Here is a 14,080-nt window from a genome sequence, read left to right as displayed (position 1 = left end):
GCCACAGCCGCCCCAAATAAATTACATTTTTAATACTTTATGCTGTCATTTATCCAAATAACCTTTGGATAATATTTTGATTTACCTTGGTGAAAAAAAAGAAGAAGCTTAAAACACTCTGATGGCTTGGGAATACATCATTTTTCCATCTCGCACATAATCAAGCATTCTAGCCTTTCAAAGTAAACTTGTTTGACTGTTAGCCCGTACGCTCATGCTCGATGCTTGCCCCCGTATTACTGCTTTGAGATACCCTTAAGAACAGTCAACTCCAGGTGCATGCACCAATGACTCTCAAAGACCTGCTTAGCCAGATACTTAAGTTCTTTGCATACCACTACGTCTTGTTCAACCCAGTACATCGCAGGCTTTCCGTGAATGAGACGTAGTGGTACACAGACCACTGAAGTATACTTTGGCCTTAAGGTGGTTAGCTGGTCACCCAGCCTGTCTAAGCTGGATCTACTGGTCTGTTTTGATTGTTTTAGAGGGGTTTTGAAAACACCATCCAACTAAACCTGCTAAACACCAACCTGGCCAAGTGAGTTGGGGATGTTTGGTCTGATTTGATGTTTTAGAGGGGCTGTGGACCCTTGTCAGACTAGCTGAGCTACAACATTAGGATTGTTTTAAGATGTTTTTAAACATTAGAATCTTAAATGAGATTTGCCTATGGTACTAAGATTCCTACTGTGAGAGCTGATTCATTTTAATACCTCAGAGTTTCCATGGATGTCTCTTAAATGGAGAAACACAGCTGGCCCTGAAACATTTCATCTTCTCTGACCTCCACTCCAGATGTTCATACAAACCAACACATTTTAGTCAATACACAGCCAAAACATACAACATGCATTATGATGAAGGCGACCGATGCCTTCAAAACCTGCGAGTCTTTGTTTATGCGGGTCTTCAGGAATGACTTTGGATTGCTAAATGAGGGTACTAAGGTACCATTTTCTGTATGCAAACTTATACAGAATGACTTGATCATCCCGTGAAAAACATCTCACTGCTAACTTGTTTGGAAATGTTCTACATGGTTCAATTAATCAAGAATAATACAAGCTTCAGTGTAGAAAGATATCATACATACATAACAAGGAGAGATGCTAACTGTGCTAATTATGTCCAGGTAGTGTAGCTTTACTGCTCAAGAGCATGTCATGGACTGGACTAGAAAAGTGATGTTAATACTGAACTGAATTACACAGCCCTGCTGAAAAGACTAGCTTAGGCCAGCATGAATTTCCAGGTTCATCAGAGACAGGTTAATGCTGATTAGCGATGGTTTTGTTACTGGTCTAGCTGGTCCTTGCTGGTGTTCAGATGGTTTAGCTGGCCTGATCTGTTGACAAGTACCCAAAACCCTCCTAAACCATTATTGTTATTTTTATTTTTACTGTGTTTTAACAGGGTTGAAGTAGCATAGTCATGCTGAAGCTACTAGCATGTTTTTTTTATGATGACCATGAACAAGGAAGTCTAGCTAGCTAAGCTAATTAAGAAACCTGATGGGTACACTAGCACATTAGCATTCAAAAGACAGCGTCTGTTTATTAACATTAGCACACAAACACGCAGCATTTGCTAGTGACTAGCAATGCTGGAAGTTGTCAAGTTGGTAAAAATAGAGAAGTGTTGATAACGTTGTGATTTGTTCCATTGCAAAGAATCACACTTGCTTCTGTCTTTAACTTGTGCGCTGTTGAATAGTTGAAGAACACCAGTGTGGATTTTTAATAGCAGGAACTCGTCTTTTACGAGTCAACATTTAAAATAAATAAGGGTTGTTTAGTTAGCAATGCTTTGACGATTTCATTCCTCAGGCTAATAAACAATGCTAGGTATGGAATGTTTTTAATGAAGCTTTTTATACTGTGCATGTGCCAGCTCTGTTGATGATTTAGAAAAGGTTTCTCAGATGTTGCTTTTGTGAGAGCCATGTTTGTAACAACTGAATTTAGTTCTGTTAGCGTTTGCTACAAGAAGTTTTAACAGTAGCTTGGTTTCTGTTTTTGAGTGCCATGTTTGGTAGCTCCACCCACATTGAAACCTCATTAGCAGCATTGCCAACTACTTTGTATAAAAAGTCGCTAAAGCCTGCTAAAAATGTCGCTAAAAGCCGCTAGATGACGTCATGCGTTAATTAGCATATTCATGATGTCATCATGTCGTATTTGCATTCTGCCTTGCCGTTTACATCTGTGTGTTCACACACTGTATTATAAAACAGTCAGATTCCCAATAAAGTAGCTAATATTGGTCCAAAAAGTCGCTAGATTTGTCGCTAGGCGCTTTTTAGACTAAAAAAATGTCTCTAAAGGGGAGCGAAAACTCGCTGAATCTAGCGACAAAGTCGCTAAGTTGGCAACACGGCTCATTGGTCCAAAATCCCACTCCACAGAGTTCAATATGAAACATGAATTAGCCTCTGTAGTGGTGGCAATTTTGATTCAAACACTTCTTGACCAATGTCTCTCTTTCTCTTTTTCCACTCATCTATTTCTCTCTTTAGGGTCCCCCTGGCCCACCAGGTCTGCCTGGACCTCCTGGAAAGAGAGGAGCGCGGGTAAGACACTCCGTTATGATGGATCATTGTTTGGGTGTTTGCCAACATCTGTCTGATTGTCTGGCTGTTTGACTGAAGGTCTTTCCCGTTTACTTTGTTTTCACGCTCTGAAACAATTAAAAAACTCGCAACTTTCTTGTGCTGTGTGTGTAGTGTGCCGGTGTGGTGCAAGACGCAATCCTCTGCAGGATCAAACCCCTCTTGGACTTTAAGGCGTGTCTGTTTGTAATGTTTTAAAGTTGGAACTGACTAGGGTTGCCAACTTTCTACCAGCCAAAACAAGACTGTAAAACAACAGCTGATATCTCACACAATTCACTTCAAACATTGTCTGTGTTTCAGATCTTTTTCCTTCAAAATGTTCCCAGCAGTTGGACAATATGCAACACAATTCTGTTTACTTAAATACGTGGCCATTTTGTATTTTATGGGACGTTGGCAACCCTACCACTGACCAAAAACAGCTCAAACCAGCTGTTTTTATTGTTCAGCAGAGACCTTACACAAAATTCTAAATTTTTTGTGTTACGATAGCTTTGTGGGCTAATGTATTAGCATGCTAATTGTAGGAAATGGATGACAGAATGTTAACTTAGCAGGCTAATTGGCAAGCATGCTAACTGAAAACATGAAGAAAGAGAACTGCATGGTTTGCTGTCTCCATAAAGTCATGAGATATGTCACATAAAAGGACATAGCTGAAGGATTGTCATGGAGCACGAAAGCTTTGCAGGCTAATTTATTTGCATGCTAACTATAGGGAATATATGACAGAATGTTAACTTAGCAGGCTAATCAGCTAGCATTTCTTTATTCCATTTCTTTATGGAAGCATAAAGAAAACTGTTTAATTTTTTGTCTCATTTAAATCTCATTTCATGTGATATGTCACACGTAAAATGTTGTATAACTTTGGGGTCCAAGAGGGATCGGATTCAGCTCTGGAACTGCAGTTTTATATGTCTTTTAGTCAGCAGAGCAGCATAGGCATGCAGACTGAGGAGGAATGTGCGACAAGAACTACACACACACACACACACACACAGATATATAAACAGTGTTTACTGTACGAATGGAAGCACTTTCCTCTCAGGCCTTATGTTATGCTATCAAACACTGCTGTAGGGTCTCGAGCTGATGGGAGTGATGTAACTCACCAAGTGATTGATGGCTTATTCTCAGACACAGTCTGTCTGTCAGAACGAGATCTCATCAAAGAGTTAGTTCACCCAAAAATGATAATTGTCCTTTACACACCCTCATGTCATTCCAAAATTGTATGACTTTTTTCTTGTGTGGAACACAGGAGTCTTAACAGTGCCTATTCCTAGTTCTTTACACACAAAATACTCCCTCAGGCTTTAGCATTTTCCAAGTGATGATAAAAATTAGACTGCAATTTCACCAGAGCACATATTTTCACCTATCGCCAAAAAGATACTAGAAAGCATTGTCAATTTAAGCACTATATATACTGTATTTACTGGAGTGTGTGTGTGTGTGTGTGTGTGTGTGTATGTACTGTATAAATATATAGTGTAATATTCTGTGTGTGCGCACATGGGTGTGTGTGTGTGATTTAATATTAGCAAACTATAGATTTGGCAAGTCCTTTAGGATGTCTACTTTGTGCATGACACGAATAATTTTTGAAACAATTGTTTACAGACCGATTGTGTCACTTTTAATTGACTATAACATAATTCCAGTGGGTCAGAAGTTTACATGCACTAAGTTAACTGTGCCTTTAAGCAGCTTGTAAAATTCCAGAAAATGATGTCAAGCCTTTAGACAATTAGCCAGTTAGCTTCTGATAGGAGGTGTAATTGTGGATGTATTTTAAGGCCTATCTTCAAATGGGAAACTCAAAAGAAATCGGCCAAGACCTCAGAAAATCAATGGTGGACCTCCACAAGTCTGGTTCATCCTTGGGATAATTTCCAAATGCCTGAAGGTGCCACGTTCATCTGTACATACAATAGTACGCAAGTATAAACACCATGGGACCACACAGCATCATATCGCTCAGGAAGGAGACGCATTCTGTCTCCTAGAGATTATTGTAGTTTGGTGCGATAAGTGCAAATCAATCCCAGAACAACAGCAAAGGACCTTGTGAAGATGCTAGAGGAAACAGGTGGACGAGTATCTAGATCCACAGCAAAACGAGTCCTATATGGACATCACCTGAAAGGCTCAGCAAGGAAGAAGCCGCTGCTCCAAAACCACCATAAATAAGCCGGACTACAGTTTGCAAGTGCACATGGGGACAAAGATCTTACTTTTGGAGAAATGTCCTCTGATCTAATGAACTTTTTGGCCATAATGACCATCGTTATGTTTGAAGGAAAAAGGGTGAGGCTTTGTATACTAACAAAGTGTATGTAAACTTCTGAAACACTGGGAATGTGATGAAAGAAATAAAAGCTGAAACATAAATCTCTCTACTATTATTCTGACATTTCACATTCTATTTTATTTATTTATTTTTCTCCCCAATTTGGAACGCCCTATTCTCAATGTGCTCTAAGTCCTCGTGGTGGCATAGTGACTTAATCCGGGTGGTGGAGGACAAATCTCAGTTGCCTCCGCGTCTGAGACCGTCAATCCGCACATCTTATCACGTGGCTTGTTGAGCGCGTTACCATGGAGACATACCACACACAACTCACCACACGCCCCACCGAGAACGAGAACCAGATTATAGTGACCACGAGAAGGTTACCCCATGTGACTCTACCCTCCCTAGCAACCGGGCCAATTTGGCTGCTTAGGATTCACTCAGCAGGCCCCGGATTCGAACACGTGACTCCAGGGATGGTAGTCGGCGTCATTACTCGCTGAGTCGGCGTCATTACTCCCAATCTTGATCCAACAGTGTTAAATAATTACAGTCTGATTTCAAAACAGATTTTTTAAACTGAAAACTGATATTTATTGATATTAAAAAGTGGATGATAAGGAACTTTCTCCAGTTTAACCAGTCAAAAAGCGAAGTGGTATGGGACCCGGGTATCGCAGTGGTAAAGACGCTGGCTACCACCCCTGGAGTTTGCTGGTTTGAATCCCAGGGAGTGCTGAGTGACTCCAGCCGGGTCTCCTAGGCAACCAAAATGGCCCAGTTGTTAGGGAGGGTAGAGTCACACGGGGTAACCTCCTTGTGATCGCTGTAAGGTGGTGAGTTGGGCGTGGTTGCCGCGGTGGGTGGCGTGATGCCTCCATATGCACTGTGCCTCCGCGGTGGCGCGCCCAGCAAGCCACGTGATAAGATGTGTGACATAGCACATAACTGGTAATCAGAAGATCGCTGGTTCGATCCCCACAGCCACCACCATTGTGTCCTTGAGCAAGACACTTAATCCAAGTTGCTCCGGGGGGATTGTCCCTGTAATAAGTGCACTGTAAGTCGCTTTGGATAAAAGCGTCTGCCAAATGCATAAATGTAAATGTAAATGTAAATGTAATAGACAGTGTGTGAGGCAGCTGGGATCTGTCCTCTGCCACCCGGACTGAGGCGAATCACTGCGCCATCACGAGCACTTAGTGTGTATATATTGGGAATTGGGCATTCCAAAAATTCAGAGAAAAAAAAAGGGGTAGGGCCATTGTGTAATTGAAACCTTTTCTGTCTTTTAAGGATCTTCAGGTTGTTATACATGCTTTTATTTCTTCCAGACTAGATTACTGTTACTAATTGTATTATGGTATTTCTCATGCCTCATTGTCACGTCTGCAATTAGTTCAATTCCAGTAGCTACAGCTCTCATGAACAATAACTGTTTTACATTATGAAGAGAAGATCCCAGCTAAAAAAATACCTTTAGCTTAAAGACAGTAATGGCATATAGATGAGTAATCTCTCCCTCTCGCTCTGTCTTTCGTTTAGGGTCCGCCTGGTCCGCATGGTAACACCGGGCTGCCTGGTTTACCTGGCCCCAAGGTAAGATTACCTTTTCCAGCTCTCTATGTCATTGAGAGATTTGGTTGTCACCGCTCGTGCGTGAGGGATAGCATTAAAATAATATCCTCCAGCACAATCCCACTACGACTTCAACAGATAGACAAGTCTCTGCCGTTACACGACTTCATTGGCTGATCGCTAGACGCTCATTCAGAATGCTCCTTCCTGTCTAAACTCGCCGACTTTCAAAGAATATTTCCTCTCTTTCTAATAAACATTTGTTATGGTGTGTCAGTTGCTTGCCCATGTAAAGTGTGTTTGATGTAATCAGAATGTACCGAAGGGTGTGTGTGTGTTTGTGGAAAATGTTGGAAAGAGTCGTTGGTGAGACGGTTTAAACTGTTGAAAGATTAGAGGATGCCATGACATTAAAAGCCTATTAACTGGAAAAAAGTGTGTGTGTGCACATTCATATGTGTGAGTATGAGTGTGTGCTTGTATATGTATGAGTCAGAACATGGAAAAATGTAAGGACACCTGGTTGAGAGCTACAGATTTATTTCAGGACTGCTAAACAGATGGACTCACTTTGACCTGAAATAAAACTCCAACAACATCGGTGATTTCCACATCACATAAACACAGCAAATTCCTCTCATTATGAAGGTCTACATGTTCACTCTGAGTATGTGTATTCCCGTGGTGTGTTAAATATGTGTGGAAGTGAGAAAGATTAGCAACCGTTTGGTTTGTTGCATCGCAGTGATTTCCATTGACATTGTTAATATACAGCATAATGTACCTGTAAACATCTTTGTAGTAACAATACTAAGATATACTGTTTGTTTTGAGTGCAGGGCTGCAGTTCCAGTTCGTTGGATGCGGATGGTTCTTCCATATTGGGGCGGCTGTGGCTCAGTTGGTAGAGTGGTTCGGCCACTAATCGCAGGGTTGGTGGTTCGGTTGGTGGTTCGACTCCACATGCCGGAGTGTCCTTGGGCAAGACACTGAACCCCAAGTTGCTCCCAATGGAAGGCTAGCACCTTACATAGCAGCTCTGCCGCCATTGGCGTATGAATGTATGTGTGAATGAGTGAATGAGACGCAGTGTAAAGCATTTGAATACCGTTAAGGCTTAAAAAGGCGCTATATAAGTGCAGACCATAAACGTACGCTGCCCAGGCAGATGCGCTATACAATATGGTCCCTCACTACAGTCCGGCCGGGCCGCCCCTCAACCCCAGGCCCAGGACAAAAGGTACCTTTGTCCCCCCTTATCGGCAGCCCTGCTTAAGTGTAATCCAAACACTTATTACACAGTTACAGTATCAAACATTTATTGCAGATTTATTTGTTTGGAGTTCAAACAAGTTCAAAAGAAGTAAATTCAGAAGTAAAGACATCTCTTTGAAATGAAGGAAGTTTGTAAGTAAGGACGTTTAAGAGAAAGGGAAGGAGGTTGAAGGGGAAGGTAAAAAGGAAAGCATCTGGGTGGTGCAGATTGGTGTAGCGTTAGTGCCGTAGCTCTCTGGTGTAACGTGTAGCTCCACATGTATTTGTAAAAAATTAACAGGTCTGAAATTGCAAGAAGTCGAAGAAACAGTTTGAGACATTGTTGAGAGCTCTATTGGGACAGAGGTGACATTACTGGGGTCTTTTTCTCAAGAGAAACATCTTAAAAACAGGACACTCACTTCAGCAGAAGTCTCTTTGTGCTCTCCATGTACAATTGATTGTTCTCTCTGATGGTCATCTCTTCGACCAGCTGCGTTGAGACATCTTCAGAGTTGACACAAGTGGGCGTCAGGGTCACGTGCTGCGTTTCCACCCAGATAACATCTCTATGAAACGTCTCTTTAAATGCCAGTACATCCCACAGATTAGTCATCCACTTCTGCTGGGGTCTCCAAGAAACAAGAGAGTGCTGTAATCCCTTAAGTAAAAGAAGACGAGGGGGTCTAAATTGGGCATGTTGAAACTGTGTTTGACAGTTTTGAGATGTTTATGTGTAACATACTGAACAGAAGATGACACTCGTGTGAGTTCAGGTGATTGCTGCTTTGTGTGTGTTGACATTTGATCATTGAGTGAAAATCAGAGGATATGCTCCTGTATAGAGGAACTTCAGTGCAAAAGAACTGCTGTCAACATTGATTGGTACCGTTTGTGTTGCTGTCAAACTCATTTGACCCAGACCTGAAGATCTCAAGCGCTCGTTTAGTGCTTCTGTCAGCGGTACGTTAAAAGTGCACTCAGAAATTGTTTGAATATGTGGTCTTGGACAGTGACATGTAGCTGCATGGATGCAGAATCATTCAAATGCAATAGTTTACAGTTACCGACACCATTGTAGAAATTCACTGTTCACAGTCAGCCATAATTAATTTAATCCATGAGTAAAAGTGTCCAATAACAGGGCAGTTACTGAGATTAAGCGAGTAGTATGAGGGGAATAAAACTGCTTTTATGAGGTTACTAATAAGACTTGAGTCTTCGTCTTATGTGAGTGTTGAAGATTTTATACATATGTTTCAAAACGGCAATTCATTTCTTTTGAAGTGAGACTTTCTAAATGAGGAAAAAATGTCTGAGTGCACCTTTAAAGACTCAATGTGTTTGAGAATGTGGAGATGTTTGACTGATATGCTGAAATGCAGAATTTAGCCTCTGACATGTTGACTTTGGGATTTTAATGTTGTGTTATTTAAAGGGAATTTAGATAATATAAAAATCATCTTCCATCCTAGAATTAAATTCAACTAAAAACAGTAAAAAGACAACACTGTAGAGTTTCTGATGGAAGGAAGGGATGGATGATGGAGGAATGCATGGATGGATGGATAATGGAGGGATGCATGGATGGATGATGGAGGGATGGATGGATGGATGATGGATGGATGCATGGATGGATGGAGGGATGGATAGATGGATAGATCATGGAGGGATGCATGGATGGATGATGGAGGGATGGATGGATGGATGGATGGATAATGGAGGGATGGATGGATGGATGATGGATGGATGATGGAGGGATGCATGGATGGATGATGGATGGATGGATGGATGGATGGATGGATGGATGAATGGATGATGGAGGGATGCATGGATGGATGGATAATGGAGGGATGGATGGATGGATGGATGATGGAGGGATGGATGGATGGATGATGGAGGGAAGGATGGATGGATGATGGAGGGATGGATGGATGATGGAGGGATGGATGGATGGATGGATGACAGAGGGATGGATGGATACTGATGAATAGATGGACAGTGAATGGACAGATAGATTGACACACAATGGATCAATTGATGTATGGATGAAAGATTGAATGAATGAATACAGATAGATTGATGTAGGGATAAATTAATGCATCAAAGTATGAATGAATAAATGATAAATGGATGGAAAAAGGATGGGTAGATTAATACAATGGATCGATGAATGAATGTATAGAAACTGATGAATGAGAGGATGGATAGACTGACACAATGTATCGACTGATCTATGCATAGATGAATGGTGAATGGTCAAATATACAGAATGGATTGATCAAATTGATGGATGGATTGTTTTCGATGTCACTGGTATGTTCCTGATAATCTCATTGATTGACTATCAGGTGTAACTCTATATATGTTTCTCAGGTTTAGTGTTTGAATGTACTCAGGAAGTAGCTTTTGAGGACATTTTCCCCTTCTTTATTATTTATAATCTCCTTTATTTTGTCATTCATGACTGTTCACACTCGACTGAGAAAAGCAGTGGCTTGGATCTTCTTCAGGCATGAGTTTGAGTTTCTTTAGACTTTCAAAGAAGGTCCTCTTTCCTAGTAGCTGATAAACTCATCAGCGTTCTCTGAGATGTTTTGACATGTGACATCAAACCGAAAGTAATATTTGTCACACTTTTGTTTGTCAGGGAGCAAAAGGAGATCCAGGACTGTCCCCGGGTCAGGCGCCAGCAGGTGATCAGGTAAATGCTCCTCTGCTCTCCTCTTACTGGCTTAAATGTCAATATTAAAATGTGGACCATGTTGTTCTCTCTGGATGCCTGGAAGTAACAGAAATTAAAGTGTTTATATCTTTGAAAAATGGATGCAGGAACCACAGCAGTGAAGCGAGACAGCTGGATAATTGCAGGATTAAAAACGGTATAAAATGTCTTATCTCTGATAGGTGAACGAAATTAAGGCCAACTAATTGTTTGGTGGGTAGAGCTCTAAAAGTGACTATGGATCATTCCCATTATAATGAATGATGCTGCACAAGTCATTTACTATTACATTTAGTCAGTTAGCAGACGCTTCTATTCAAAACAACTTAAAAATTAGGAACACAAAATAATAAATAAATCCTTACCTTGTATGCTAGTGATGCAGACAGCCATTGACTATAATAGGAGCTATCCAATATTCCCGAACTTTCCACTGGGGGAATAATTATGAGCATCTCTTGCTCAGACGCTCAGTATCAGCAGCACAACTGGATAAGTCACTTCAGACAACCAGTATCAGCAGCACATCTGGATAAGTCACTTCAGACGCTCAGTATCAGCAACACGTCTGGATAAGTCACTTCAGATGCTCAGTATCAGCAACATGTCTGGATAAGTCACTTCAGATGCTCAGTATCAGCAAAACGTCTGGATAAGTCACTTCAGATGCTCAGTATCAGCAACATGTCTGGATAAGTCACTTCAGACGCTCAGTATCAGCAGCACATCTGGATAAGTCACTTCAGACGCCCAGTATCAGCAACACGTCTGGATAAGTCACTTCAGACGCTCAGTATCAGCAACACGTCTGGATAAGTCACTTCAGATGCTCAGTATCAGCAACACGTCTGTATAAGTCATTTCAGATGCTCAGTATCAGCAACAGGTCTGGATAAGTCACTTCAGACGCTCAGTATCAGCAATATGTCTGGATAAGTCACTTCAGACGTTCAGTATCAGCAGCACGTCTGGATAAGTCACTTCAGATGCCCAGTATCAGCAATACGTCTGGATAAGTCACTTCAGATGCTCAGTATCAGCAACATGTCTGGATAAGTCACTTCAGATGCTCAGTATCAGCAACACGCCTGGATAAGTGACTTCAGATGCTCAGTATCAGCAACATGTCTGGATAAGTGACTTCAGACACTCAGTCTCAGCAACACGTCTGGATAAGACACTTCAGACGCTCAGTATCAGCAACACGTCTGGATAAGTCACTTCAGACACTCAGTCTCAGCAGCACATCTGGATAAGTCACTTCAGACGCTCAGTATCAGCTTTGAATGGAATCCAAGCGCGGATGATTTGAGAGCAATGGTGGGAGAGAAGATACAGTATGTAGACTTCGATTTCGATCTGTTCTTCAAACAAAGCTGTCACATGACCTCAGAAGAAGACTTGGAATATAGGACATGAGTCATATGGACTAGTTTATGGTGCTTTTTTGTAATTTTTGGATTTCAAATGCCTTATACGCCATTCACTTTCATTGTATGGAACAGAGCAGAACTTTCTGCAACACATTTTTGTTTGTGTTCCATGAAAGAATGTATTATGGGTTTCAAACAACCAAAAAGAGAGTGAATGATAACATATTGAAATATTTGTCCGAACTGTTTCTTGCTATCCCATCGAGTCATGTCCCTCAATTGAAGATGGGCTACACTGAATTTTACTGAATTTCTTCTGTTTTCCTGTTTCAGGGTGACAGAGGACGACAGGGTCCACAGGGTCCTAAAGGTGAACAAGGTCTGAAGGTACGTCAACCAATTTTAGCCGAGTAATGGGGCTGCTTGCGATGGCGAGACGTTGTGGCTCACACATGGCAAGGCATCTTCCATTCTTCAGAGCACTCTGGCCTCCCTGTGCGGAGTAGAGTATATAGTATCTGTTACCGCCACCGCCAGCCCCTCTCAGCACCGGCTGGATTGGATTACACACCAGCATGAAGACCCTGTGTGGCGTTCAGGGCAAGCAAATGTCTGTTCACACACTTTCTGAGACTTTGCTTTGCTCAGGGACCGCTGTCACTTGGGCATTCATCTAGAGCCGCTGTTAGAACCTGAGGACTCTCCCTGGTCAAGGGTCATCTTTAAGAGGAGAGGTGCTTTGTGGGGTGTCACGCTCCCATTGACTGGAACCGGTTTATGTTGCGTCTTCAAAAGAGCAACTGGTGCAAGTTTTAGATCATATAACTTTAGCTCATAGAGCAGGCCTGTACAGTGCGACAGTTTTGCTCGCATTTGCGATTATAAATTATAATGTGCAACAACTACACCTTCAACACGAAACGGACACTTTCGTTAATTTACTTGCCTTCACATTGTTCCAAACCTGAATGACTTCTTATGTAGAAACTGATCACAAAAAATGCAGTTTTTAGCGCTAAGCAACGCAAGTTATCCAAGAACATGTGAGCCACTGTAAACGAGCTCATCAACATTGAAACGTTATCATAGAAACGAGTCTCGTAGAGCTACTGAACGTGCAGCAGATGTCATATTTGTCACTAAAATGAAGTAATATATTGTTATTTCTCACCAAAACATATTAAATAACTTTTTGTGATACTTAAAGTGAGTCACTATCAACTACCGTTGTATTGAAAAGATGGATAACGATGATCCTTAAGACAATTCTTTTTGTGTTTTGCATAAGAAAGAACGTTTTATTAATTTGAATTTCAGGATTTTAATTTTTTGATGAACTATTCCCTTAACATAGCTGCATTAAACATCGTCTTGTGTTGCTTTGAGAAATTTGAGTAACGTTGCTATCAATATGATTTGATATGTTTCCAATACACAGCATTTACTGCAATAACAGGAATATGAGTGTTTCTCAAAGGCAGTCTGTTATGGTAACATTGATGGAAAGCTTGAGGGAATATTCAGTGGCTCTTGTTATGGTTTGTTTAACTGAGGAATGGCTAAATAAATCCCATTCAGTCATTCCTAAGGATTGAAGTCCAAGTCTTATTTCAGGCCAATCTTATGCTTAGAGCGAATTTGGATTTCCCAAGAGGACAGTTAAGAATGTTTTTGTGAGGCTCAACTCAGGACAGGGTTTTATTGGAACTGGGAACCCATTTTTTGACAGAGCTGCCTCTTGTCCTGCGAGTGGGAGCATTTTTGTGGATTTGGAAAGGTCAAAAGTCACAACCTGGGAAGTGATAAAAAGCAGGGCTGTTTGGTTGGGTTGTTGGATCCTGGATTTGAGGTAGACTTTGAGGAGCTGGTGTGAAAATCACTAGATGAACTAGAACTGTTGACAGAGGAGATTTGTCTCCAATTTGATTTGTCTCCAAAGACAAGTGGCCTCGTGTTCTTTACCATTCTTGGGTAAGAAATAAGAAGGTTCATTTAGTTGAAATCTTACAGCCTCTCTACACTGAACAGGACCAATTCGTTGATGCTTTTAACTATGGGATTTGCATTGACACAACACATCACAATACTCAATTCCGGTTCTGACAGCAATATTAAATAATTTTAATGGGAGCCATTTGCTTTTGACATAACGTTAGCTTGTAGAGATTGCACATTGATCCGAGAAGCAGGAGAGATGGCTCGCAATACCCAGATGAGCGGATGTGCGGTAGTTACAG

General features: G+C 41.3%; 1 protein-coding gene across 2 annotated transcripts in view; it reads left to right on the top strand.

Moving 5' to 3' along the window:
* Window positions 1–14,080, top strand: part of LOC127624943 (collagen alpha-1(XXIV) chain-like) — a 108,078-nt gene that overhangs the window by 18,594 nt on the left and 75,404 nt on the right. Inside the window, exons 4-7 of one of the 2 annotated variants that reach the window (XM_052099875.1) lie at window positions 2,519–2,572; window positions 6,459–6,512; window positions 10,396–10,449; window positions 12,177–12,230. In XM_052099875.1, the coding sequence (XP_051955835.1) occupies window positions 2,519–2,572; window positions 6,459–6,512; window positions 10,396–10,449; window positions 12,177–12,230 (216 nt within the window). The remainder of the gene's footprint in view (window positions 1–2,518; window positions 2,573–6,458; window positions 6,513–10,395; window positions 10,450–12,176; window positions 12,231–14,080) is intronic. The other variant, XM_052099876.1, reaches the window with a different exon arrangement.

The sequence above is a fragment of the Xyrauchen texanus genome, chromosome 31 (genome assembly GCF_025860055.1).
Source record: "Xyrauchen texanus isolate HMW12.3.18 chromosome 31, RBS_HiC_50CHRs, whole genome shotgun sequence".
Taxonomy (NCBI): Eukaryota; Metazoa; Chordata; class Actinopteri; order Cypriniformes; family Catostomidae; genus Xyrauchen; species Xyrauchen texanus.
Note: the sequence above shows the minus strand (reverse complement) of the source record. Positions and strands in the feature narration are given on the sequence as shown.